This window comes from Crocodylus siamensis, chromosome 6, assembly GCF_052110815.1.
Source record: "Crocodylus siamensis isolate JL-2025a chromosome 6, ASM5211081v1, whole genome shotgun sequence".
Lineage (NCBI taxonomy): Eukaryota > Metazoa > Chordata > Crocodylia > Crocodylidae > Crocodylus > Crocodylus siamensis.
In genome coordinates, this window is record NC_143400.1 from 16,719,308 (window position 1) to 16,746,203 (window position 26,896).

A 26,896-nucleotide genomic window follows, 5' to 3' on the forward strand; every position below is an offset into this window, starting at 1 on the left:
GTGCTACAGGGCTAATATCAAGGGGGCTGCTGGGGAGGGGTCTTGCTGCCCACCCCCACTTTGTGGGGCATGTCGCCAGAGCCTGGAAAGGTGCCCATTACTAGCTGCAGGAAGCTGGGCTACAGCCTACTGTCCCGGTGTGACCCTTGCAGAGCAGCCCCGGCTGCCAGGCAGAGCACACCTCTGACCCCCCTGGGGCAGTGACGGGTTTTGGCAGCTGGGCCTAGGGCCCTCGTTCAGTCCCACCAGTGGCTTTGCAGGACACTGCTGCTGGCCATGTGCCTTGGTCTGGGCTCAGGGCATCCTGAGTGTCTGTGCACACACTGCTGCCCGCAGAAACCTCGCTGCTCAGGGCACAGGGGCCGCTGCACATGGTTGCGGTGGAAGGACTCACCCTGGTGAAGCTGGCAGAGGCCTCTGTCCACCCTGCTGGGAGCATGGGGCCTGCCATGGTCTCCATGCCTTCTGGACAGTGCCCAAGGGAGGAGGGTGCTCATGCCTTGCTGGCCTGTCCAGCCACACCTCCGACCCACAGTGGCTAAGCACATGGCAGGTCTTCCTTGCAGCCTCCCCTTCCCCCCCGTGCTGAGGACAGCAGCTTTCCCCCACCCCACAAAGGAAGCGCAGAGTACACGTTTGCCTGCACCAGGGTGGGCATAGCCAGCACCAGGCTTCTGCAGCATAGGCAGCAGTTGAAATGCCCAGGCTGGAAGCACCAGGGGCATCAGCTGCAAATGCTCAAAGTGCAGCGGCCACCATTGGCACCAGACAGCAGAGACCCCTGTGCAACCCCAGTGGCCAGTGGAGCAGCAGTGCCATACTCTCCCTGAGGCCTTCACAGCTGCCCATGAATCCTGTCCATCATAGCCTGAAACGAGCAGCGTGAGGCTGGCCCTGGCATTTCCTGCTGGGCCCTTAATGTGCCAGTCACCTGGCAGGGGTACCCAGCTCTGCGATGATGTACCAGTCAGCCCGAGCCCAGGACCTGCAACCAGGAGCCCTGTATGCAAATGAGTGATGGCATGATGGCATGGCGCCCTGCCTGCTGATGTCACATAAGACAGCTCATCAGGCCAATCAACAGGTAAATCTGAGATGTGTTCATGATTTCATCCCAGCCCTTCCTGGGCCAGCAAATGCCCCTGGGTCTGAGCAGCTGTGTGCTGGGCAGAGCTGGACTGGCACCAACCCCATCTGCATGTGAGCAGCTGGCCCCAGGGGTCGGTGGGGGCCTGCGTGGCTGTGTCTGGGAGGGACAGGGTGGAAGGGCAAAAGGGAGCGCAGGGGCAGGACTCCCAACTTCTATTCCTGGCCTTCAGAGTGGATCGGAGGCTGGTGGCTAGAGCAGTGATTCTTAGCCGGGGGTACCCTGGGGTGCTTTGAGATCCTTTCAGGGGTGCCGCAGGGTGCCATGCCATGCTAGCACTGGTAGGGGTGCAAACACATTTCCCAGGATAAACCTGGGGGTGTCAAGTAGGAGCCCCGAGGGCAAGGAGCAGGCTGCTCTCTTGTGTCCTCCGGAGCTCTTTGCAACAGAAGAATTGCTCAGGGACTTTTCTGTAATCCAAAACCAAGTGAAAACAAAGAGCTGGCATCTGCTGAGGGGGCCTCAAGCCACACGGGGGGGGGGGGGGGGGTCATGGGTCCAAAGAGGGGTGCTCCGAGCTTGAAAAAGGTCATGAACCCCTGGGCTAGAGCAAAGGGACTCCTGCCTTCAGCCATGCGTCCGTCAGGCTAAGTGACCCTCCTGCCATCCAGCACCTGTCTCCTCTAGCCTCACCAGGAGCCATCCTGGGAGCCTCGCATCGTCCAGTGACTGGGGAAAGTCTCCTTCTGGATCATGAGCTCATGTGACCTCATGGCCCCTGGTGTGACATCAGCAATCCCTTGCCTGCCCTGGTGTCAGGGGGCAGACCTGAGGGCAAGGTGCTGCTGGCGCTGGGCTGGGCAGGCCAGCAGAGAAGGGCAACCCCTGGGAGAATCACGGTGATCAGGGACCTCGGTGAGGGTCTCAGCTGACCCTGCCCCTCATGTGAAGAATCGGCCTTCCCCGTGAGGCAGGGGCTGCAGAGCCGGTGGGAGCCACCATGGCTGCCCAGCCCCCCAAGGACGTCCTCAGGCTGTCTGCGGGGGAGGTGGAGGCCCTGAAAGTCGCCTTCGAGCAGGGGAGCCTCCCGGCTGCTGCCTCCAAGCTGCAGGAGACACTGGTATTCCTGGAGAGTGTCCGGCTGGACGTGGGCATCACGGGCGAGGCAGGCTCTGGGAAGTCGTCCTTTGTCAACGCGCTCCGGGGGCTGGGCGATGAGGATGCAGGAGCCGCCCGCACGGGGGTGGTAGAGACCACGCGGGAGCCAACTCCATACCAGCATCCCCGCTATCCTGGCGTGACCATCTGGGACCTGCCGGGCATCGGCATGCCGGGCACCCCCCCAGACACCTACCTGGAGCAGGTTGGCTTCTCGCGCTACGACTTCTTTATCATCATCGCCTCGCAGCGCTTCACGGCCCACCACGCGGCGCTGGCCCGCCACATCCAGGGCACGGGCAAGAGCTTCTACTTTGTCCGCTCCAAGGTGGACGTGGACCTGACCTCCTCCCTCCAGCGTCGGCCGGCCAGCTACAGCGAGGCGGGGGTGCTGCAGGTGATCCGGAAGGACTGCGAGGAGGGTCTGCGGGCCCAAGGGATCGAATCGCCCAGGGTCTTCCTGCTCTCTGCCTTCAAACTGGGCAAGTACGACTTCCACCTCATGCAGGATACCCTGGAGAAGGAGCTGAGCCACCACAAGCGGCGTGCCCTCCTGCTGGCCCTGCCGGGCCTCTCTCGGCACATCCTGGAGCAGAAGAAAGCTGCCATGCAGGAGCACATGTGGCTGGTCTCCACCGTGGCCTGCGGCCTCCACGCCGTGCCCATCCCGGGGCTCCTCGTCTCCTGTGACGTGGACCTCCTGGCCAGGACGCTGCAGGGCTACTGCAAAGGCTTCGGCTTGGACCACGACTCCCTGGAGAGGCTGGCAGCACAGACGGGGCAGCCGGTGGAGCAGCTGAAGGCCGTGGTCCAGTCGCCCCTGGCCAGCGAGGTCTCTGGCATGCTGGTGGTGCAGCGGCTGAAGGATGTGGGGGTCGAGGCCCCCACGCTGGCTCCCAACGTGCTCACGGCCATCCCGGTGCTGGGCTCTGTGGCCTCCACTGCTCTGTCCTTTGCCACCACATACAAGATGCTGAGCAACTTTGTGGATGACGTGGCAGCTGATGCCCAGAGGCTGCTGCTCTTGACCTTCGGGCTGGAGGCCAAGGAGTGAGCCGTGGCCCTGGAAGCACAGAGGGGTTTTGGTGGAGGGAGGTGGTACCAAGTCCAGCCCTGGGGTGGCCGGGAGTCCAGAGACCCACCGAGCTTTGTGTGACGGCAGGTCATGAGATACAGGAGTGAGCCTCCGGGGTCTCTGCTGCCTTTGTTGCTCACTGGGTGAAAGCCTTCACGGTGGCTGTCATGACTGGAGGGATGTGGGGATCTCCGTTGGGGTAAACCTGGCTGGACATACCGCCACAAACCTGGTGCACTGCTTGGAGATGCTGGCCAAAAGCCAGCTGCACAGGCATCGTCAGGTGCTGTGGGGACCCTGGGGCAGGGGCTGTGGTGCAGAAGGGAAGGGAGCACCCCCTGCTTTTGTCCTTGCTGCCCTGTGCCCACCCCACGAAAGGCAGTGCTCGGGGCCCTCTCCACTGGGCCGCGTTGCATCGCGGGAGCCAGGCCTGCGGGCAAAAAACAGGGTGCTGAGGCGGTGCTCTGTGATGATGCCGCCAGGTCGGGGAAGTGTAACCGTGTCCTCCAACACCAAGGGCCCGGTGTGTGCAGTCCGGGCGGGAGGGAGGCGCAGGCGGGCAGGGCTGACGCTCACGACACGAGCTTTGCTCTCACAGCGGAGCCGGTGGGGCGCAGCGGTGAGAGCTGGGCAGTGGGTCTCAGGGCTCCTGGTTTCTCCACCGCTGGGACCATAGAGCCGTGCACTGCCTGGGGGGCTGGGGGCATGTCTTGAGGCTGGATGCAATGACTGCCTGTCCCGTGCTCTCTGCAGAGCCCGCAGACCCAGAGGCTTGGAGGCCCCATCACAGTCTCCCCCTGTGACCCCTTCTCCAGTACAGCCCCACCTAGCGCCCCCTGCCCCACCCCTTCCTCCCCCACCCCCACAGTCACTTGCCTTTTGCCCCTCTGCCCATAGCTGAGGGCATGGGGGCTGTGCAGACCCCAGGGGATGGTGTGTCTCCCTGTGGGGCCCAAGGGGCACCCGCTCTGTGGGACACGCCGTGGTCCTGGTGATGCTGCTCCCCCAGCCCTGGCCAGGGACTCTCAAGGCATTGCTGAGCCTGGCTTGCCTGTGCGGGGGGACACAGGGGGGGCACAGATGCCCACCACGGTGGCCAGCACCATCATGCTCTTCTGGGCACTGGCCCATGGTACCGATGGACATGGGCACAGCTCTGCCCTGCTGGCAGTGGTGGGTGGGCACCCAGGGGGACATGGGAGAGCCATGTACATGGGAACTCAGCCTGCTGAGCTGGGCCCTGGCCTGCCCTAGGTAGGTACTGGCACCTATGAACTTGCTCATCTAGCATGGGAAGCACCCACTGCCCAGAGGGGCATGAACCTGCAGCGCTCCTAGGTTTGCAGTCTGATGCTCTACTGACCCAGCCACAAACTGGATGTGCCTCAGATCCCACCGTCAGGCCCCGGGAGCCAGAAGGCAGCGAGCGAGCCGGAGGGCGAATGGCCAGTGGGTGGCAGCTACCCTAAAGGGAGCAGGCTCTGGTTCTGTGCTGGCGCTTCCCCTCTCCGCTGTTCCCCCTCCATTTTACCCGATTGCCTGCCAGGGGCAGTGGCTCAGAGGAGCCTGGAGCTGGGCATAAGGGCTGCAGCTCTAGGTTGGGAGACCTGGGTGTCCAGCTTCAGGGGGAGCCCCCTCATCACAGGGCTGTAGGATGGAGCATGTTCCCCCCCTTCACCTTCCCCTGCCCTCTAGGTTGCGGGGGTGATGCGCCAGCCCCTGCAGAAGCAGAGTGTCCAGACACCCAGGGCCCCATCCCACCATGTGTCACTTAGCCGGCCTTGGGGTTGCTGCATGGGCAGGTGTCCATGCCTTCAGGGTCCAATCCACACAAGGGCATAAGTTGGGCACTGCAGTGATTAACCCTCCCCTCCCGCTGATGTCCCCCATCAGGCAAACCCTGGCCCTGCTGCTCCACTCAGCCCCGGGGCAGGGGCGCGGGGGTCCCAGGAGCTGTCACGCTGATGACTCGGGACCCTGCTTGTGGCAGGAGACCTCACAGCTGGCAGGGCCCATCCGGCCGCCTGCTGAGTTGAAGCCCCAGCTTCTCGGAGACTCATCCGGTCTGGGGCAAGGAGGTGGCCAGGGACTGACAGGTCTGGTACTTGTATCCAGACGCCTGGGCCAACGTGAACCTGCCCCCATACAAGCCCTATTGGCAAAACCAAGTCATGACATCCAAAACCGGCCTAAAATTTGCATATTTTTATTTAGTACCTTTTTTTCCCCTTTCTTCTGAACAGAGGGGAAAAAACAACAAATAAAACATTTTCCCTCCTGAAATTAAAATCTGAGTTTTAGTGCACAGTCTGTCCAGTGGCTAAAAACGCTCCTTCCCTAATTATATATATATATATATAATATATATATATATATATATATATATATATATATATATATAAAATTGTTCGCAGTACAGTACAGAATTACCAGGCGAAGCATGCGCGGAGCTGGTCTGTTCTTTTGGAAACAATGATGTTAATGTAAAGATCAGCTAAATTAACAGGACAGGGTTTGCTTTACTGTTAGGTGTGTCCCCGCAGAGATGCACACACCGAATACGCACCCAAGCCTAGGGTTACTGCGGCGGTTAGCCAGCTACTGCATTTCTCATACCACTAAGCCACCTTGACTTGGCGCTGGGAAGCTGGTATTAAATGCCATATTAAAAGCACACAGCTCAGCCCGCTGGGGATGGGGCTTGGGAATGCTGTGGGCAGTGATTACATAGAAAAGGTCTCAAGGTTTTACATGTGATTATCGTTAAATGGCAATGCATCCTTGCCACCTTTCACTTTCTCCAAGGACTGCACCCTGCTACCTCTTGCTTAAGCAAGCAGCTGCTGGTCAGGCCTCTGAGCCTTCTCCCAGCCGGCTGAGGATGAGTTTAATTAGGGACCAGTGACCTTTCATTTGAACCCATATCAGAGGTGGGCAAAAGAGCTGCAAGAAGAAGGTGGCTTTTGCCAGAATCTGAACCATGGACCCAGCACTGCATGTCCATTTGAATGTCTCAGCCAGGTGCCCCAGTTGCTGGGTCAGTGGTTCAGATCCTGGCAAAAGCCACCTTTTTCTTGCAGCTCTTTTGCCCACCTCTGATGTGGGTTCAGCTCTGGGGTTACACTTCTCAGCTGCAAATAATGAGAAAACAGTTTCCATCACTACTTCTTCCCACCTGTAGCAAAAGGCATGAGTGTATCCATCTATTTTTTTGCATGTCCTGGGTCAGAAATGAACTTTTCCATAAGTATTTTTGTCAAAATGTCAATGCCTTGAGGCTACAGTTCCAACCAAATGGTTCATCTGTCTTTCCACTCAGGTTTCAGAGTTAAACAGCCAAAATCTGACAACAAATGGTTTGTCCAAGTGCACCAGCCCGTCTCCACAACACTTCAACACAAGCTACTGCCAGCCTTAGACATCTCCCATGGAAGTTTCCCTGTCTCAAGGACTTCCCTGGGCTCTCCTGAATTTACCCCTTGGTTGCCAGAAACTTTTGCTTCCACCCCTCTGCGCTCACCTCCTCCAACAAAGTGCTCAGTCATTCTGTTAGTTCTCTCTAATAAAATATATAGATTTTCCTTTATAGACATTTATATATTTCAACAGACATTCTAGACGGAGATCGACCACCTTCTCCCTTGTTCTAGCTCTACGTTGCATTGCTTTGGACGTGCTGCCTGTCAGGGACCCGCCTGGACTCACAAAGGGTGGTTCCAGGATGGAGCCAGCCCCTTCTCTGCACCCTCCTCCAGTAATGCATAGTGCTGCCCCAGCATTCCCAGTGGCGGGACTGCTCCACCCCTGCTCTTTCCAGCTAGGCCCACCCATCTGCTACTGGTCTTGGCTGGGACGATGCCCAGGACTAGAAGTCATCGGTCTCCAGTTCTCCAGGTCCTGCCAGAGCAGGAAAGTCCCAGTTCCCCCTGGGTAGGCCAGGACAAGGCCATGCCTCAATGCCCTGCTCTGCTTCCATGGGTGCAGCAAGTGGCAGCCTGGCCCTGCGAAATCCCCCAAATGTGACAGCCACCAGGGTCACCCCTAAACCTGCTTTCCCCAGGCTCCTGCCAGCATCCACACACACCAGTTCTGTGACTGGGCACCCTAGTGCAGTGCCCACGTAGCTTCCACTGAAACCACCCGTGGGTCCTGCTCTCACTTGAAATTGGGGAATGTCTGTGAGCTGTGTCTGTAACCCAGGCCGAGCCCCAGGGGCACAAACAACAGTCAGTCCTAGTGTGTGGTTCTGGTGTAAAACCATACATTCAACCAGTCAGCCATTCCTCCAGGCAGCCAGCTGTTTATTCATCTATGCAGCCATGCATCCAGCCAGCTGACCATCCATCCATCCAACTAGCCACCCATTCAGCCTCATACATACACACCAATCTCTCTCTCTCATATTCTGTATCTATTACATAAATATATTAATAAGAACACAATATTTATACAGAGCTAGGAAAAATTATAACATCTTAAATACATTTATTCTGTCTAGTTATACAGAGAGAGAGAGAGAGAGAGAGAGAGAGAGAGAAGTGATCTATCTGCATAGCCATATCAGACACTGGTTTAATAGGGACTGTTAATACTAATTATGTGGCATCGATTCCAGGCACAAAGTTGCTTTCCCATGACACTGTCTGTAGCTGTTATATATACCTCTGTATAGATACACAGCATAAGCATATACACAGGCTGGCCGTGAAGGTTGCATTGCATTGCAAAGCCTGCTCTCCAGCTGGAAAATTCAAGTCCTGTATTTCCCTCCTTCCCTTTCGGTCACATCAGACTGCTCCTGTAAGCCCCTGCTCTGCACCTGTCTGTCCCCACGTGCCTGGCCAGGTGTGTGCTTGCACAGTCGCATGCATGTGCATGTGCATGGGGGGTGGGGGCAGAACCTGCCTGCCCTCCATGCTCTGTCCCCATGGGCAGCCCTCCTCTGCCTCCAGCACAGCCCTCAGCAGGCAAGATGTCTCTATGGTGACTACATGGGGCTCAGGCTGTGCAGATGGCGCTCCGGTTGTGCAGCTGTGGCTCCAGCCTCCTCCAGTTCCAAGCCCGAGACCCCATTCTGCGAGCTCCCCCACTCCCAGCGGTGCTGACCACAAACCAGGGCCTATCTCAGGCTCTTGGGGATGGAGGAGGGCTGGCGATTCCTTCTCCGTGCCCCCGGCTATATTGCCACCCAGGTAGCCAGTGTCACCAGTGGGGACAGCAGGGGGAAGCACTATATTCCCTTCCTGTGACTGGCCCATAGCAATATACCATCATGCTTGTCCCCACTCCAGAGTGGCTGCATTTCAGTGCGGGGTGAAGACTTTCCTTGCCTGCCTTCCCTGGCTGTATGCGGCTCAAGTATGAGCCTAAGGAAATCCCCTTGGAGAGTCCTCGATATCTGATGCGGAAGGGCAAAGCCTCATTGCAACGAGGTCGGCTGCAGTGTGAGGCCGTGCACAGAGTCCGCGGCCTTCCTCCACGACAGGTGCAGGAGTGCAGAGACGGGCTGTGGGCAGCACTGGGGCTTCTGGGTTTGGGACCGTACTTCCTCCAAAGCTTCCTTCCTTCACTTTCTTGTAGTCTCTGCTGAGAGTCTCCCACCTTCTCTGCATGCCTCTGCCAGGGGCTGTTTCTCCATTGTGGCATTTATGGTTGCCCTGTCTTGCTGCTCCGTGAGGATGGGAGCTCTAAAAACCAGGGCGTTTGGCAAGGTACTGGATTCTGCAGCAGTCCGACCGGCACGGCGCTCTCGAACTTGGGGATGCTGCAGGCACAGGGGCAACGGGGCACTACAATCCAGGACGGTCCAGGAGATGTGTGGGGCCTGGTGTTCCAGGCCTGAGGAAGAGCTGCAAGGTGAGGAGCCAAGAAATTCTGGAAACAGAGACATTTTCAGAAGAAGGGGAAAAAACTTGGATGCCTACATCTGCTGGGCAGTGCTTGGGGTTTGAGAACTCAGATTACCCGACCAGGCCAGATGGTCTAGGACCCCGAACGTCTGAGCAGGATCTCGGTTCTAGAGTGCACAATCTTGAACCCGGATCATCCAACCAGGCCGGACACTGCAGAGCCGAGAACATCTCCGGGGAAAAGTAGGAAGCAGGCCTCCCAGAAAGCATTCAGGAGAGCACCAGGCTGGCCCAAAGGATACCAGCTGTGCTACCGACTGACTGCATGGTCAAGCGCAAGTCCCTTCCTCTGCCTGTTTGCTTTATCTCATTAGATGCCAAGCTCTCTAGGGCGGGCGGGCTGTCACGAAGGGGATGTGCAGCACCCAGCGCATTGGGTACAAGCGCTACTGGGCCATGACTGACAGCTCTGTGGGCTTGTCAGAAGCTGGATATGAAACTCCATCCTCCATCCTGTTACCCCAGCGTGGCCATGCTAAGACCCCCAACTCACACAGCAGGACAGCCTTGGATGTCCCAATGGCGTTGTTGCCCACAGTCCCTCGCTTGCTCATAGTTTCATAGTTGATAGAGTCGGAAGGGACCTAGGTAGATCATCTAGTCCGACCCCCTGCCTTGGCAGGAAAGAGCACCGGGGTCAGATGACCCCGGCAAGGTGCTCATCTAACTTCCTTTTAAAAATCCCCAGGCTAGGAGCCTGCACCACTTCCCCTGGAAGCTGGTTCCAGGCCCTAGCCGCCCTGACTGTGAAGTAGCTCCTCCTAATATCTAATCTAAACCTACTCTCCGCCAGCTTGTGACCGTTATTCCTGGTCACTCCTGGCAGCACACGGGGGAACAGGGACTCCCCCAATACCTGCTGATCCCCCCTGACCAGTTTGTAGCAGGCCACAAGGTCCCCCCTTAACCTTCTCTTGTAGAGGCCAAACAGGTTCAGGTCCCGTAGCCTCTCCTCATAAGGCCTGCCCTGCTGACCCCTGATCATACGAGTGGCCCTCCTCTGGACTCTTTCCATATCGTCCACGTCCCTCTTGAAGTGTGGCGCCCAGAACTGGACGCAGTACTCCAGCTGCGGCCTGACCAGTGCCGCATAGAGGGGGAGGATCACCTCCCTGGACCTGCTCGAGATGCATCTGTGGATGCATGACAGGGTACGGTTGGCCTTCTTGACTGCCTCCCCACACTGCCGGCCCATGTTCATCGTGGAGTCAATGACGACTCCAAGATCCTTTTCCGTCTCCGTGCTGGCAAGAGGGGAGTTCCCCAACCTGTAAGTGTGGTGCCGGTTCTTCCTCCCCATGTGCAACACCTTGCACTTATCAGTGTTAAACCCCATCCTATTCTCATCCGCCCACCGTTGCAACCTGTCAAGGTCAGCTTGTAGCCTATTGCACCCTTCTAGTGCACCCACATCCCCCCACATCTTAGTGTCATCAGCAAACTTGAACAGGGTGCTTTCTACCCCGTCATCCAAGTCACTGATGAAGATGTCATGGGATCCTGACCAAGGCTTAGGGGTTTCCATGTGTTAGGAGGCAGCAGCAGCCAGCACCAACCCATATGTAGGCCAGCCCATCCCTTTCCCACCAGAAGATGCTCTCTACCCCTGGACAGGACAACCCCTCAGGCACTGCAAGTATCGTCCTTGTTCAAACCGAGCTGTGCAAATTATGCTGGGTTTCCAGTTTGGTGGCTGGACCAGAAAATTATCTCGGCTCAACCAAAGTGCTTTGTTTCTTATTACTAAACCCCTTTAAAATCCCTTTTAAAATAATTTAAGTCCCCTTCCCACCAAAAAAGTCCTTTCAATCCTTCATCAGTGCTGAAACCTGAGTCAAGCTTTTCCAATAGCTCTTTCTTGTCCCAGCCCAAGCAGAGCACTGGGTTTCTACCTCAGTCACCTGAAAAGATGGATTTTGCAGCAAAGTTACCTTTCAAAAAATGCTGCCTGTGTCCAGTAGGAACTGATGTGCCCCTGCCATGGTTATAAGCAAGCCGAAAACAGAATAACCTCAGCGCGGGGCTTAGGTAAAACTGGCCAGCAGTTGGTGCCGAGCGTCTAGTTAGTAATCCCATCTGAATATCTCTGGTGGGAAAAGCTCTGTATGGTTTTGTAGGGGTGAAAACACCAGGTCTATATTGACACTGCAGTGGGGCTACGTGCACTGGAAATGCTGCAGGGGGAGGTTAAAAATTAGGACAAAAAGTGCTATTTGCTGGTGGTCATTTCCGTGACATTGTAGTGCATGCAGGCTGCAGGCTGTTGCTCTCTGCAGGATATTCCAGCCAAGGTCTCACCTCCTTGCTCATCATGTGGAAAGGAGACCAGCTGGATTGCTCTCTGATGTTCAGCTTCACAAAGTACTTCAGGAGCGCTGCTTCTGCTAAGCGCTGGGTGGCAGCCGTGAGATCCCTAGAATCACTGAATCCTAGAAAATGAGGGTGGAAGGGCCCTCTGGAGGTCACATCGAGTCCAACCCCCTGCTCCAGGCAGGACCAGTCCCAACTACATCATCCCAGCCAAGGCTTTATTGAACATTAAAAACCTCCTAGGATGGAGACTCCACCAGCTCTCTGGATAGAGCCTGTTCTAGTGCTTCACCACCCTCCTGGTGAGAAAGTTTTTCCTAATATTCAACCTCAACTTCTCTTGCTGCAACTGGAGCCCATTGCTCCTTGTTCTGTCATCTGCCCCCACTGAGAACAGTCCAGCTCCAGCCCTCCAAAGCGTACCATGTGGTGCTGTGCAAAATTAGAGCTAGTAGCTGTGCAAACACCTGCACGTGATTCATGAGACAGGCCTACAGGCTTTCGATAGGAATCCAACCTGCCTGCTGTGGTCTTTTTGCACGCTTGGCAATGGATGACTTGCTCTAGTATTTTTCCATAGGCGGAAGAACCGGCTGGAATTAGTTGTTTGAAATGGGTCGCTGCTCAATTCATTACAGTTGTGGAATGAGGAATCTACGAAAAGTTGAGAACCAGTGAACTGTTCTGTTGCTTCATTTTCACAGCCTCTTCAGCCAAGTGCAGGTGGTTTCTTAACATGTCCTAGAGGCCACGCGTGAATATGTGAGCGGAGCTATGGGGCTGCCTAGGATGTTGGGAGTGCCACCCACTTGGGGAGCCTTTCTTATAACGCCCACCAAAGAGCCAGCCCCAAAGTGAAGAGGCACAGACGGCTACAGCTTGTGCCTGGCTCATGCAAAACCCTGGTCAGAAGGTAACAGGTGTGCATTTGTGCATGCAAAACCCCCCACGGACGTACTCAGATATACACACATGTGCATATGTACACACACACACACACGCACACCTGACCCCTGGTGCTTATGCACACACCCACATACACTCACTGCCCCAGTGCTCAGATGCATGTGCATATGCGCACCCCCCTCATGCCACTAATATTTTGGTACAGGCGTGCACACACGCGTGCACACACACACACACACACATGCATGCACACACACTGACACCCCCGCCATGCCTTTAATATTCTGGTACAGGCATGCACACACACGTGCACACACACACACACACACACACACACCTGCCCCTAATATTCTCGTACATTCATGCACACACACGCACACACATGTGGACACGCACTGACACACACACACACACACAAACCTGCCCCTAATATTCTGGTACAGGCAAGCACACACACACCCACACACACCCCTGCACCTAATATTCTGGTACAGGCATGCACGCGCACATGCACACACACACACACACACACACACACACACACATATCTGCCCCTAATATTCTGGTACAGGCATGCACACACACACACACATGCATGCACACACACTGACACACACGCACACAAACACACACACACCTGCCCCTCATATTCTGGTACAGGCATGCACACACACACGCACACATGCATGTACACTTGTGTACACACAAGTACATGCTGCCCCCTGGTGTTCAGATACAGTACTGGACATGCGTGTTCACAGGCCCACGACTTCCTAAACTCCCAGGACCCCTGTGGGCTGGTGTCACTGACCCTGGACACAAGTGACAGAGCCGCCCGGGGCAGGACACAAGACAGAGCTGCGGGGGAAGCCCTGGCAGCAGAGAGGAATGGGACCACTTGGGAATCGAGGTTCCCATGGCCTCCACATCTGGAGTTGGCATTTCTGCTGCTGGTGTTTTGCAGTCCTGGTGAGCCGCTCTCCCCGGGGTGGGCTGTGACCCTCCAGCTCAGCTGCCAGTCTGGGCCAGAGGGTTGGTGCTGCAGGGGGTGAGGGCAGTGCAGGACTTCCCGGGGAGGTGCTGGCAGCGCCTTGAACACAGGGTGTGCATGTGCTGGACACGGTGGCTTCCTTCTGCTGCAGTTAGCTGTGCTTCACATGGCTGCAGGGCCCAATGCTGCGGGGGAAACCCCGAGCACCCAGCAGCACCTCCACAATGCAGGGGATCCGCGGCAGCCTCGGGGCTGAGACCTTCACCGTGCTGCTGATGTCAAACTCTCCATCCCCAGGCACAGCTGATTCCCTGCCCCCCTCGGGTGGATGAGCAATGGGCACCAGAGGCATCATATGCAGCCAAGCCACGTGCAGTCTCCCTGCTGGCTGGCTCAGGTTGCGGCTGGGCTGTGGGTCCCTGGAGATGGGGGTTTTCTCAGTGTGTGAGGGTCTCCCAGCCAGGGGTTGGTGCAAAGGAGCAGCCGGGGGGGCTGGTCTCTCAGGAAGGGCCCGTGAGGTCTCCACAACCAGGACAAGGCTGCAGAGGTGTGCTGGGCTGGCTTCATGCCCAGAGTCAGGGAAGCGGGTGGAGGCAGTGGGGCTCCAGGCCCTGCAGAGAGCATGAGGGGACGTAGCCAGCAACCAGGGGTCCTCACCACCATCATGGAGATCTTCATCACCGGCTTCTTTTGCCTGCCTCCTGCCCAGCGAGAAAGTGTCAAGGCAGCTGCTCAGGGAGGCAAGAAGAGGCATATTCCCCTGGCTGCTGGACACCTCCCCATACCCCAAAGCTCGGGGCTGCCAGAGCCTCAAGCCCCGCTGCCTCCACTCCAGCACCTCGTTCATCAGTGCCCAGCACTGGTCTCAGGGTCCGTTTCTGGGGGCTGCAGCTTTCCCCCAGCCCAGCCGGTGCCAAGGGACATGCTTCGCCCACAAGACTCCCTGCCAGCCCGTCAGGCCAGGTGCTCAGGGTGATCTTTGACACGCAGCAGGCTGGGCCAGGTCCTGTGCCCACCAGTGTTGCAGACAGAAGCTGCCTCTTCCTCCAGGCTTGGACACAGGGAACGGGACCGGGTGGACCTTGGTGCTGACCCGGTCTGGCCATCACTGTGCCTGGGGCAGGGCGGGCGGTGCCGCTAGCAGCACCCCGGTATAGGCTGCTGTCCTGGAAGTGTGCCTGTGCCTCGCGGGGCGTTAGCAGGGCGTTAGGTGTGAGTTGAGTCTGCAGGCTGGGAGCTGGGGGACCGGCAAAGGCAGAGTCCATAAACGCAGCCCACGGCATCTCCTCTGGGCTGTGGGGTGATGCCACCCTGCTGGCTTGGGCTCCACATGGCCGTGGGGTGCCCAGCACTGTGCCAGGATCAGTGCAAGCACCAGGCCCAGGAGGAGGAAGAAGGGAGGTTGGCCACCCAGCCTCTCCCTTAGGAGGTCCCAGGGACAAGGTGGGAGCAGTGTTATGGGGGGAACTAACGGCGCAATCCTTCGGCATGGTCCTATGGGAGAGTGGATCACTCGAACTGCCCCGTGAGACTGGCGGGGAAGGAGAGAGGAGCGGGGAGGAGGGGAAAGGCTAGAGAGGGGGAAGGAGTAGGCGCCGAGAGGCTGGGCGTGAGCCATGGGCCGCTCAGACGTTGCTGATGCGGACGCTGAGCGGGCTGCCCTCGCGCTCCGCCTTCTCCCGGAAGGACTCCTCCAGCTTCAGCTTCTCAGGGTCGCCAAACCTCACGGTCTCATGGATGCAGCAGGGTGGTGACACCTTCACCACCTGGTCGAAGAGGCTGAAGTCGGCGACGTACTTGCCGCTGGCCGAGAGGGAGATGACTGGCGTGAACTCATAGCCCCACAGGATTTCCTCAGGCAGGTAGGAGGTGCGCACCTGGCAGGTGGCACTGGTGGACTCCACCGTGCCGCTCAGGATGACGACCAGCTCGAAGTCGCCTTCACCTGTGCGCAGGGACATGTCCCGGAAGGGGCTGACGTCGTCCACGACGTGGTAGAAGGTGAGGGGCAGGATGAGAAAGGGGCTGTCCGAGGACGTGTCCACCTGGAAGTCCACGTTGACCTGGTTGAGCCGGACGTTCTCACCTTCTTTGGTGAGGTAGGTCTGCAGCAGCTTGCCGGTCACCTGGCACCCGATAAGCAGGCTCTTGCGCATGTTGGCTACGCGGATCATGAGGCAGGTCTTGCCGTTGTGCTGGGACACCACGGCGTTCTGGCTGAACTTGATGGTCTCCGCTCGCTTCTTGGGCCGGGCGATCTTGGCCAGGAAAGTGCCCGTGATGAAGATCTCCATGATGGTGGTGAGGACCAGCTGGCTGATGAGCAGGACGATGGCCAGCGGGCATTCCTCGCTGATGTAGCGGAAGCCGTAGCCGATGGTGGTCTGGGACTCCAGGGAGAAGAGGAAGGCCCCAGTAAGCGTGTGCACCTGCATGACGCAGGGTGTGTGGTTGGCCGGGGGGTCGAATTCCAGCAGGTCCCCATGCACCACAGCCACCAGGTACCAGACCACACCGAACACAAACCAGGTGCCGGCAAAGGTGGCAGAGAAGAGCACGAGCTTGTAGCGCCATTGCATGTCAATGAAGGTGGTCCACAGGTCCTTGAGGTAGAGGAACCGCTTGTCGGCGATGTGCTCCATGCGCACATTGCTCCGCCCATCCTTTGTCATCACCCGGCGCTTGCGCAGGCCCGAGCCGATCAGTGGGCGGCTGTCAGTCTGGGTGGTTTGGCTGTAGTACACCTTGGTGGCAGACGTCATCTGGGAGGGAAGGCAAAGAGAAGGGCACGTGGTTAGGAACTGCCGAGAGCCATCAGGGCCAGGTCTGGGCAGCAGCAGTGGAAGGTATGGAGAACCCTGGCTAGGGATTGATGAGTAGGGAGGCACGGGCAGAGAGGGAGACAGATGGATAAATAGGTAGATAGAGGGGATATGTGGGGTTAGATAGATAGGGAGAGAGGTAGCTAACCAGATCGGTAGATACTTAGGGTGTACTGGGATATATGGATGGATGAGTGGGTGAGTGGATGGATGGATGGATGGACGGACAGGCAGATGGGTGCATGGAGAGATAGATGGGAAGATGGATGCGTGGGTAGGTTGGTAGGTGAGTCAATGGGTGGGTGGATGAATGGGTAGGTGGGTGGGTGGGTGGATGGATCTCTTCAATACATTTTAAGCCCCCTTGCAGTGGCAGGACACTGCCAGCCCTCATCCCCCTGCTTTACCTCTAGCAGGTTCGGGGGCTTTAGGTGTCTTTGGGCACTGGGCCTTGATGCTGTGCAGAAGGGTTGATTGTGTAGATTTAGGACTAGGATGGACTAAGTTGGACCGAGATCAACAGAGATAATTTTGCCTTGAGCAGGGGATTGGACTCTTATCAGGGGGTGGGCAACCTGTGGCACGAGTGGCACAAGTGCCATGCGGCAGATCAGGGTGGAGACAGGCAGCACAGCAGCAAATAGGGCAGGGAGCAGAAAGCAGAGCACGAGACCAGGCAAAGGAGACTGGAGTGGCACTCAAGGTGGGTCTGGGAAAGGGGCTGTCCTAATTTGTGAAATGCCTGCCAAAAAGGTTGGCCCCCACTTCAGGGTGCTTCCAAAAAGGATGGAGCTGGGCTGGTCTCAGTGGTGGCAAACAACAGAACAAGGAGCAATGGGCTCAGGTTTTAGCAAGGGAAGTTGAGGTTAGATACAAGGAAAAACTCTCACAAGGAGAGTAGTAAAGCTCTGGAACAGGCTACCTAGAGAGGTGGTGGCGTCTCCATCCTTGGAGATGTTTAAGACCCAGCTAGACAAAGCCCTGCCTGGGATGATGCAGTGGGGGCTGGTCCTGCTTTGAGCAGGGGGTCGGACTAGATGTGACCTCCTGAGGTCCCTTCAACCCTCATTTTCTATGGTGCTATGATCTCTTCTGAGTAAAATTCTGGCTCCCTTGAGGTCAACAGCAGTTTTGCCATTGGCTTTAGCAGGGCCAAATCTTCACCCCGTCCCCCGCTGTCCCCATCACTCTCTCATGAGTGGGTGAACTGTCTGTTTGCCTGTCTGTGCACATGTCTGTGATGGATACAGGATGCATCTACATGTGGCTATGGCGTCATGCTTTAGTACTTCCTTTTGGAAGCGCTAAAGCATGTAAGTACAGGCGATTGCTGTGCCGTGCGCACTTAGATGTCTCTGCTATGTTGCTGTAGCAGTACATTATAGCCAGGGAGTGCACTGCTACGGCGACATAGCTGGCGATCACGTGTACAGCTGTGTGATCTCTATGTCATGTAGCATGCCGTAAGGCAACGTAGCGCATCACTATGTCACCGTAGGGCGGCATGTAGACACGCCCACAGTCAAGTAGATGGATGCCTTAAGGAGAAACTCCAGTGTCCTGCTTCCCTGTGGGCCTGGTAGAATAACAGTCCTCAGTCCAGCTGAATTCATTTCCATCATCTCACATATGGAAGGAAACAGAGGGCAACTTTTCTATTCCCACATGTTGAATATCTGTGCCGGCCCTCATTTGAGAAGCTGGGCATTTGCCTTCACCATATTCCATCAGCAAGGGATTGAGATTATCAGCATCAATGATTATATTTCTAGCCCATCAGAAAATAAGTTGCAGTACAGAATGGTGAAGACGATGATGATAAAGCTGCCTTAGACACCATCTGTTTCAGGCTTCCCTGTGTTAAGGACTTTCCAAATGTAAAACTAAGACTGCCCCTGCATCAGATGCCTTAAAATCTAGAAACAATGTGCTTGTAAATAATTTATTCCAGAGTTAATTTACAGTTGCTAGCCTGGCCCCTGGTAAGAGCGTGAGACCAGAAATAGCTCACACGTACCCAGTCCAGCAGCATGGTAACGCCTTGGCCTCGTGGCCCCTTCTGGCCACTGAGCAGTTTTCTCTCTCAGGCAAGCACAGCGTCAAGAGCGAGAAAGAGGAATTGTCTTGCTGGTCCCAGAACAGGGACTGGCAACTTGTGGGCTGGGCACAAGGGGTGGCCCGCTGTCCTGAAATGATGCCACGGTCCCCCTGCTTTACCTGCGGCAGGTTCGGGTGTGAGGTTTTGTGCTGTGTCAGGGTTGATGGTAGTTTTGCTAAGAGCTTAGATGATGGATGTGTCTGGGATGGTTTTGACAGGGCTGATCCCGCCTCAGGCAGGGGTTGGACTAGATGTGACCTCTGGAGATCCCTCCCAGTCCCATTTCTCTTTGATTGTATGACGCTAATCCCTGTATGAGATAGCCGAGTCTCAGCGTATGAAATCAGCTGCACGCAGGTTGGCTGGCTGGCTCTCTAGTTGTAGAAGCAGCTAGCTATCGGTTGATCTGCCTCCTGGATTGCTGGAGCCTTGCTGGCAGATGCATGGACTCATAGAGGCTAAGGGCCACGTGATCATCTGGTCTGATTTCCTTCCCAGGCCTGAAATTCCACCTGCTTGTCCTTATGCTGAGCCCAATCACTTGCATTCAATGAAAGCATCTTCCATAGAGGCATCTTGTCTGCCTACAGGGACCAGAGAGGGGGGATACCACTGCTTACAGTTCCTCACCAGAGCGTGACCAAGTTGCTTGTTTGCTGGAACCACTTGCAAATTCAATGCGGATCAACCCATGAGGTGCGGCCAGAAAAATACGTAAGATGCTGAATGGAAGGAGTGGTTCTGGGAAGGGACCACAGGTCCTGAGTGGATGCACCTTCCTTCAGCTCTTTGCTGAAGAAATCCCCCATCGGCTTCCCTGCCGCTGTGCCCACAGTTGGCCTGTCCTCGAGGGCTGGGCCACTCCCTGCCCTAAGATTACAGGCCCCCTGTATCAGGCCTTGTTTGCAGCGCTCCACCATGCATACCCTGTGGCTCTGCCTTCCCAGCTGGGCTCTTCTCAAAGCTCCTTTGGTTACCTTGTGTCTTGCAGCATTAGCACTGAACTGTGTGAGGATGCACTGCCGTGGGAAACAGCTCCTGGAGTCACTGCTAACAGGGGAGACGGGTCTTTCCCGTGGGCAGAGGGGCCTGCTTTTCCCAGGCCTTCCATGGACAGGGCTTGGGGGCGAGGCCACTGGTGGGCAGAGAGATGAAAGGCTGCGGTGCCCATGTGAGGATGGAGATTAAATGACTTGCTTGTGTCCACATGGGGCACGGGTGGCATTGCAGGAAGGAGCCTGGCTTTGATGTCAGGGGCAGGCTTCCCAGCTACAGTCCCAGATTGTTTTCCCTTTGCTGCTATTATCTGCCTGGTGCCACTTGTTCGGGCGGCAAGAGGAGCCAAGAAGACATGACGTCCCTGCCAGCGCCTTATCTCTGCCTGTCTCTTGACAGAGCTTGCTCTGTTTGGGGCACCAGAAGGAGGGTTAGGAGGTGACTGGATTGGGGGCTGTAAGAAGCTCTGTGAGGACAAAACACAGGGCACTCATCTAATGGGGGAAGAGAGAGCTGGCCCCGGGGCTGGGAGCGGAAGCCATGCAGATTCAGAGCATCGGGCAGAGCCTGGAAGTGCCCGACCTCCAGAGCGGAGCAATGGACTGGCTGCCTTCAAATCTGGCTGGGAGATGCTTTTGCCAGCTTCAGGTGGCCGGCCTTGCTGCAGGCAACCTGAGAGAAGCTAGTGCCCTGCACTGTGCCCTGAGCTGGCCGCACAGTCTTCAGCCTGGTGCTCAGTGAGTCTATGAAAAGCTAAGCAAGACTGCCAGTTCCCACCTTAATTACAACTCCAAGCTGCCTTGGCTCGGTCTCCCCAGCAGGTGGCACCACCAACATGCCCAGCCCAGGCACAGAGCCCCCGGGGTAGAAGCATCAAGAGCCACGGCTGCCCCTCAGCCCACGCCAGGCAGGCTGACCACCTCTACCCCTAAGAGCAAGCCACTCAGCTGCAGTGAATCCTGCAGCTGCAGCAGGGACCTCTGCCCACCTTGAGTTGATCCACAGAGGGGTGGTGGTGGAGCAGGGAGGCTGCCCTTCTGGATACAGAGCCCCAGTCCCGCTCCATTGGAGGGAATGGAGCCCGTCGCCTGTGTGACGCTGAGGCTGAGGCTGAGGTTGAGGCTGAGGCTGAGGCCTCCAGATCCAGCCGCTGACAATGAGCTTCATAGGGACTGGGGGCTCTGACACCCCCTGAGCTTGATGTCCCCCCCCGGGCAGCTCCCAGCAGCTCCCTGCTCAGTGCATGGGCTGGCCGGACCCCTTTCAGAGTGACCCAGACACTCTGGAGCCAGGCTGTAGCTAACCCAGGCTCTAGACTCCCCGGGGAGGAGGGTAGGGTTTTTTTTATTTTTAAGGAAAATGTGTCATGTCCCAGGTCAAATTGGCCAAATTAGCCAAATCTGTTCCAAATCCTTTGAATTGTTCAAAAGCCATATGTGGCCCTACCACTGGGATCCTCCACCCCAAACTTTTCAGCCTGGGGCATCAGATACTTCCAGATCTTTTGGCAGGCATCCTACGTGCAACTCCAAGCCTGAAGACTTGGGGTTCAGATGCCTTCGAGTTTTGCTTGCCTTCAGCCATACAGCTGTGGGTGCCTGTAGAGGGGTGGGGGGGCACCTGTGGATTCAGGGGGCCGGCTGTGAGGCCCCCCTCCAGCCCTGCGTTCCTGTACTCCTTGAGTACAGTGGAGGTGGTGGCCAGGTTGATGGGCTCCCCACAAGCTGAGATGGGGCCTGCGTGCAGCCCTGGGTGGGAGCAGAGCTGTCCCATGGTGGGGGGCGAATCAGGGCAACTGCCCCAGGCCCTGCGCTTTGGAGGGCCCTGCAGACAGTGCCACTGGCACGTGCTGAAGGCACTCCCAGTCCGGCTCCACACTCTGGCTGCTTGCCACCCCCTTCCCCCCGCCCCGCGCTCTGGCTGCTTGCCACCCACCCCGCACAGGCCCTGCACAGGCTGATATGCTCCAGGCCCCGCGCACCCCATAGGGTTGGCTTTGGGTGGGAGGAACTGGGGAGCGCTGTGTCTGCAGGAAGGATGTGGGGCGTTCTCCATCAGCCACTGCTGGGAGGGAGGGCCATGGAGCCTGGCCCAGAGGGGCTTGCCCAAGCTCATGTCACAGCTCAAGGAGAAGCCACAACCACCACCCCAAAAAGGCTCCCTGCCCAGCAAGGCCCATGAGAGTCATTTCAGTGCCTCTACTTCCAGCCCTACATGGTCAGTGCTCACCAGGCAATGCAAGGACCCCCCCTCTTCCCTCCCCAAGCACCAGGCAGGTAGCCCTCCCCATGCGTTTCAGACCGGGGATTGCAACAGCAGGCACCGAGACTGGCCTGGTATTGGCACCTGGTTACTGTGTGCTGCACGGCCAGTGAACTGAACCCAGCAGCGAACGGGCATGAGGCCACCACTGACCACTGGGCCACTCACCATGGATGCCCCATGTGGGCTCTGGCTAGCAGCGGGAGGTAAGCGTCAGCCTCACTGCCTGCCTGCAGCTGTCCAGATTCCCCCATGCCCTGGGGAGCAGACCCAGACCCCAAATCCATATGTGATACCATCCCGGTGCTGGGGCAGGGCCACGAGCCTATCCCTGCCCCAACAGGCACGTGTCCGGTGCTGTTTGGGTCCAGCAGCCCTGCCAGGAAAGCACCATCTTGGCTGCAAGGAGGTGCCACGTTCACAGCCAGGGCTCAGTGTCAGTCCATTGCAGGGGTGGGCAATTATTTTGGCTGGAGGGCCGCTTAACAAGTTTTGCTGAGCTGTTAAGGGGTGCTAGGGTAGCCCCACCCTCTGACAGGTGTCCTGCCGTCTGGTCACCATCTTGGGACCAGAAGTCCTGTCCCTCCCCTAAGAGGAAGGACTTCCTTCCTTTGCCACTGGAAGCCCCTCCCCTTGCCCCCAGAAGTCCTCCTTTTGGGAAGGGGTTTACCATCTTGGAACCAGGAAAAAAAACCCAAAACTTAAACATCTACAATAAAACATTTTAATTTTATTTTAAAAAATATGTCCCGATTTGTGGAGCCAGGCAGTCCCCACGCCTCTGCCAGCCTGGGCTCCACGCTCCTGCCGCCCTGCCCTGGATCCCGGGTGGGCCCCGTGCTCCCGACAAGCTGCTGCTTTGCTCCCACCCACCGCTGCCACCGCCACTCCCCCACTGCTGCTGCCACCGCCACCACTTCCACCCTTCCCCTGCCACTTCCCTATTTTTCCCCGTCTGCTGCCCCCCCCGCCCCCCCACCTGCTGCTGCTGGCACTTCTTTCCCATTGCCACCACTTCCTCTCCCCAGTTCACCTGCTGCCACTGCCGCTTCCCTTCCTGCAGGGCCATCCCATGGGTGAAGGTGGGAGCGCAGTGTGTGCTGTCCCCATGTAAGCACAGCAGGGGCAGCCTGGGGCTGGGCTGGATACGGTGAATTGCTAGGCACTTGCCTGCAGGCTGGATGAAATCACCTGGTCAGCCGCATGCAGCCCATGGGCCATATTTTGCCTGCCCCTGGATTGGCACCTGGGGTCTCCACAAACTCACCGAGCCCAGCACCAGGCACCCATCACACAAGCCACAGACACACACCAGTCCATGTGACCGTGTGGAACCAACAGGACCTCTGGGATCCACGGAGCAGCCTCCGGGGTGACACCGATGAATGCGGGAAGCTTGTAACAGAAGACACAGGCAGGCCCAACTCTGATCTCGTTCTGCTACCCTGTCTGAAGTTACATTGGGTCTTAATTTGGTCCCGCTGAAGCTCCCCGCCCTGCTGCCCCTGCCCTTTGCTGATCCCAGCCCAAGCTACAGGCTCACACCATACTGCTCTTAAACTGGTCTCACAGCATCCACACAGGTATTACTTGATCTTAGCCAAAAGGCCGGCACACGGGAGACTTGCAGTGATTAAACAAAACTAATTCCAAACCTTGAGCTCCGGCGGGGGATTGTGTTTTATAGATTCATAGATGCTGGGGTCGGAAGGGACCTCAACAGATCATCGAGTCTGACCCCCTGCCCTGGGCAGGAAAGAGCGCTGGGGTCAGATGACCCCAGCCAGATGCATATCCAGCCTTCTCTTAAAGACCCCCAAGGTAGGGGAGCGCGCCACCTCCCCTGGAAGCCCACTCCAAATTTTGGCCACCCTTACCATGAAGAAGTTTTTCTTGATGTCTAGCCTAAATCTGCTCTCTGTCAGTTTGTGCCAATTGCTCCTTGTTACCCCAAGGGGCGCGCTGGTGAACAGAGCATCTCCCTGCTGAGGACAGCACAGCCCAGAGTGTCTCAGCTGCCAGGCATGGAGGTTTAGGCAGCGTGAGCTACAGGCAAACAGAGCCCATAGTGCTGATAGGGGAAGGGGGCTGAGTCCCTTTCTCCAAGATGAAGGGAGCACTCCCAGGAGCAGGTGGTAGGTCACTCAGGGCAGTGAGATTCAGGTGCATGCAATGAGTGGTCATAGTGAAAAACAGCTCCCACCATCCCCTTGAGTCGTGGCTGCATGGCATGGTGCCTGCAGTGACCCAGGAGGTCCCAGTCACATATGCAATAATAATGGCCTTTGCTGCGCTGGCCCTGCATGTCTCAGCTGGCCAGGTCCCTGCTGTGCTGGGTGCTGTACGGATGGATGGTAAGGACTCCACAGAGCTGGATTCTGTTGCACCAAGGGGGCACCTACATGCCTTTAGATGCCTGATTGCAATTTTCTGCCCTGCTTAAGTTCCTAAAAGCCAGTTAATGCCAAAGGCGGGTTGGTCCTCCCTCTCCTTGCTGCCATTTGGTGATGCTGTCTGAAAGGTCAAAGGACAGCATGTTCCCAAAACATTAGCATCCCCAGTCCAGGTTTGGGCCCCCCACTACAGAAAGGATGTGGGCGAATTGGAGAGAGTCCAGCGGGGGGCAATGGAAACAGCTAGGGGGCTGGGGCACATGACTTGTGAGGTGAGGCTGAGGAAACTGGGCTTATTTAGTCTGGAGAGAAGACTAAGTGGGGATTTAATAGCAGCCTTCAACTACCTGCAGGGTGGCTCCGAGAGGGTGCAGCCGGACTGTTCTTGGTGGTGGCAGATGACAGAACAAGAAGCAATAGGCTCAAGCTGCAGCAAGGGAAGCTGGTGTTTGGATTTTAGGAAAATCTTTCTCCCAAGGAGGATGGTGAAGCACTGGAACAGGTTACCCAGAGAGGTTGTGGGATCTCCATCCTTGGAGGTGTTTAAGACCCATGTAGACAAAGCCTTGGTTGGGATGATGTAGTTGGGACTGGTCCTGCTTTGAGCAGGGGTTTGGACTAGATGTGACCCCTGAGGTGCCTTCCAACCCTCATTTTCTATAATTGTATGATCAGGGCTTGAGCAGGAAGTGAATTGCATGTAGGCATCCCTTAGGTGCGCAATCAGTGGGATAGGATCCGGCCCATGGAGTCCACCGTCAAAGGCAAGACAGAGCTGGTAAGGGCAAGATGAGTCCTGGAGCAGGAGCCGGGAAGAGAGTGTCGAGCCAGCACTTACTGGCTGCAAGGGGGGTTCTTAGCTATGGGGCAGGATCACAGCTCTCCTCCTCCTCCTCCCCTATGGCTTTGCAGCGTGCGGAGCATTCTGCCCCCTTTGATACATCTCTAATTACGGCATCAGCCTGTGTCTGGAGGCCCCAGGACTCCTGCAGCCAGCAGTTCCCCAGAGCCCTGACACTCCCTGTCATGGACCCTGCCACCAAGTCCCTGCAAGCTGTGACCCTTCTGCTTTGCCCCAGAGATGACTCCTCTGCCTGCTGCTTCTGACTGTCCCAGGATGGGTAGAGAAGAGATGAGACGTGCGGAAAGTGCTCATGCTCCTCGTCCCAGATGCCTGGTGTTTCACATTCTCAGTTTTTACCAATAAATTCCCTGATTTTTTTAAGTCATTCAGTTTTTACTGGTTTACGTTTTTCAGTTCAAAACTATGTTAACTGGCATGAGTGGGGAATGGCCCATTCCCTATTCATGCCGGTTAACAGGGATTTGAACTGAAAAACAGGTGGTGCTGGTAAGCTAAAAGAGCCGCTGTGCTGGTTACCTGAGGCACAGGTTTTCGGCTGGATCGGGGGGAGTGGTGGCAGTCGCATGTGGAGTGGTGGGTGGGGGGGTGGCAGTGGCCATGCAGGGGACAGGGGCAGGTGGCTGGCTCCTGGCTTTGACCCCGGGTGGGACAGGCCAGGCTGCAGGAATCACTCCTGGGGCAGGTGGGTCCGAGCTGTACCCCAGTGGCTCCAGCTTTGGCCCTGCCCCAGGCGCTGGGAGCTGGGAGCCCTGTCAGAGGGGGCAGGCAGGAGAGCCTGGCCCCACTCCCTGTGGTGGGCACTGCATCCAGCTGCTCTGCACAGGCCTGCGGGGCTGGAGCCTCTGCCTGGGGGCATGAGGCTCCCAGCTCTGACCCTAGGAGGGGCAGGATGTGCCGGTGCCAGGTCCCCCCCTCCACATTCAGCCGCGCGCCACTCCCCCGCCCCCCAAATGCCAGGGCCGCCTGGCAGCAGGCTGCTGCAGCAGGGGGAGGGACATGAATGCAGGGAAGAAAGGCAGGGCACAACGCTAGGCTAGTGCGAGGGGCTGGGCTGAGGCAGGACAGCCAGCTTGGGCATTGAGTAGCCTAAGCCCAGTGGAGCTTCACTGCCGCCCTGAGCCTCATCTCTCCTGCCAGCCACAGGGCCCACTTGGTGCTTTCTCTCCAGCTTCCTTCAGGAGTCACAAGGGTCTTCTCTGCAGCCTCTGCCCCCTGCAACACCCCCGCACCCGCTGTGTCTCCCCTTCAGCAGCTTGCCCAGCTCCACCACCTGGGCTCTGGGATGCCTTCATCTGCTGCTAGACACAGTTATGGTTTGCATGGGGCACTGTGTGAAACACTTCTGTATTAGCATCCATCCATCCGTCCAGGCTGTTGGAGCCCGGAGTCTAGCAGGACCTGTTAGGTCCCCCTTGCTAGCCACCCCATGAGGCTTTGCTTGCTCCCAGTGAGGCCAGCTGGGACTCTCCAATACCAGACCCCAAGAAGTGTCACCTTGATGATGAACCCTGGGCCTCACTCTGTCCCAGCGTCATGCTCGCTGCCCTTGCTGGGGTGGGCACCAGGTTCCTCTCTCTGGCTAACCTCCTTTCCACCTCCCTCTCCTTTAATTACTATCACTGCTCCTTCCTGCCACAGAGAGCGAGCGGGGCAGGAGGAGTGGAAACACGAATGCCCTGCAGGAGCCCTGGCCTGTCCCCCACGATGCACAGTGCTCTGGAAACCTGTCTCAGCGCCGCACAGAGCCAGCAGTAACCGGAGAGGACAGTTCCTGTTACCCACATGGAAGATGGGGATGAAAGGCAGCTCCAGAATCCACCTGGGAGGAGTTTGCAGCTGAAGTGTGGGCAGGACCGGGGCTCAGTTCCCAGCTGACTTCCTTGGGTGACCTCAGGCCAGTCACAGGCCTGCCCTGTGCCTCAGTCTCCCCAGCTCTGCTATGGGGGATGTTGATACTGGGTGTGATGAAGCTGATCGGCATCTCCGGGGCCAAGGGCTGAGGGTAGCAGTTGGCGGCATATGGC

The 26,896-nt window shown here is 57.1% G+C and overlaps 2 protein-coding genes across 2 annotated transcripts in view; one reads left to right on the forward strand and one right to left on the reverse strand.

The window, feature by feature from the left end:
- The first annotated feature begins 2,087 nt into the window (after nucleotides 1-2,087).
- Nucleotides 2,088-3,299, forward strand: LOC149861296 (interferon-inducible GTPase 5-like). Its single transcript, XM_090056396.1, has one exon. The coding sequence runs from the start codon at nucleotides 2,088-2,090 to the stop codon at nucleotides 3,297-3,299; it is 1,212 nt and encodes a 403-aa protein (XP_089912522.1).
- A 10,215-nt stretch (nucleotides 3,300-13,514) lies between these two features.
- Nucleotides 13,515-26,896, reverse strand: part of KCNJ10 (potassium inwardly rectifying channel subfamily J member 10) — a 50,277-nt gene continuing 36,895 nt past the window's right edge. Inside the window, exon 2 of the mRNA XM_090056398.1 lies at nucleotides 13,515-16,198. Within this exon, the coding sequence (XP_089912524.1) occupies nucleotides 15,062-16,198 (1,137 nt within the window). The 3' untranslated portion in view covers nucleotides 13,515-15,061. The remainder of the gene's footprint in view (nucleotides 16,199-26,896) is intronic.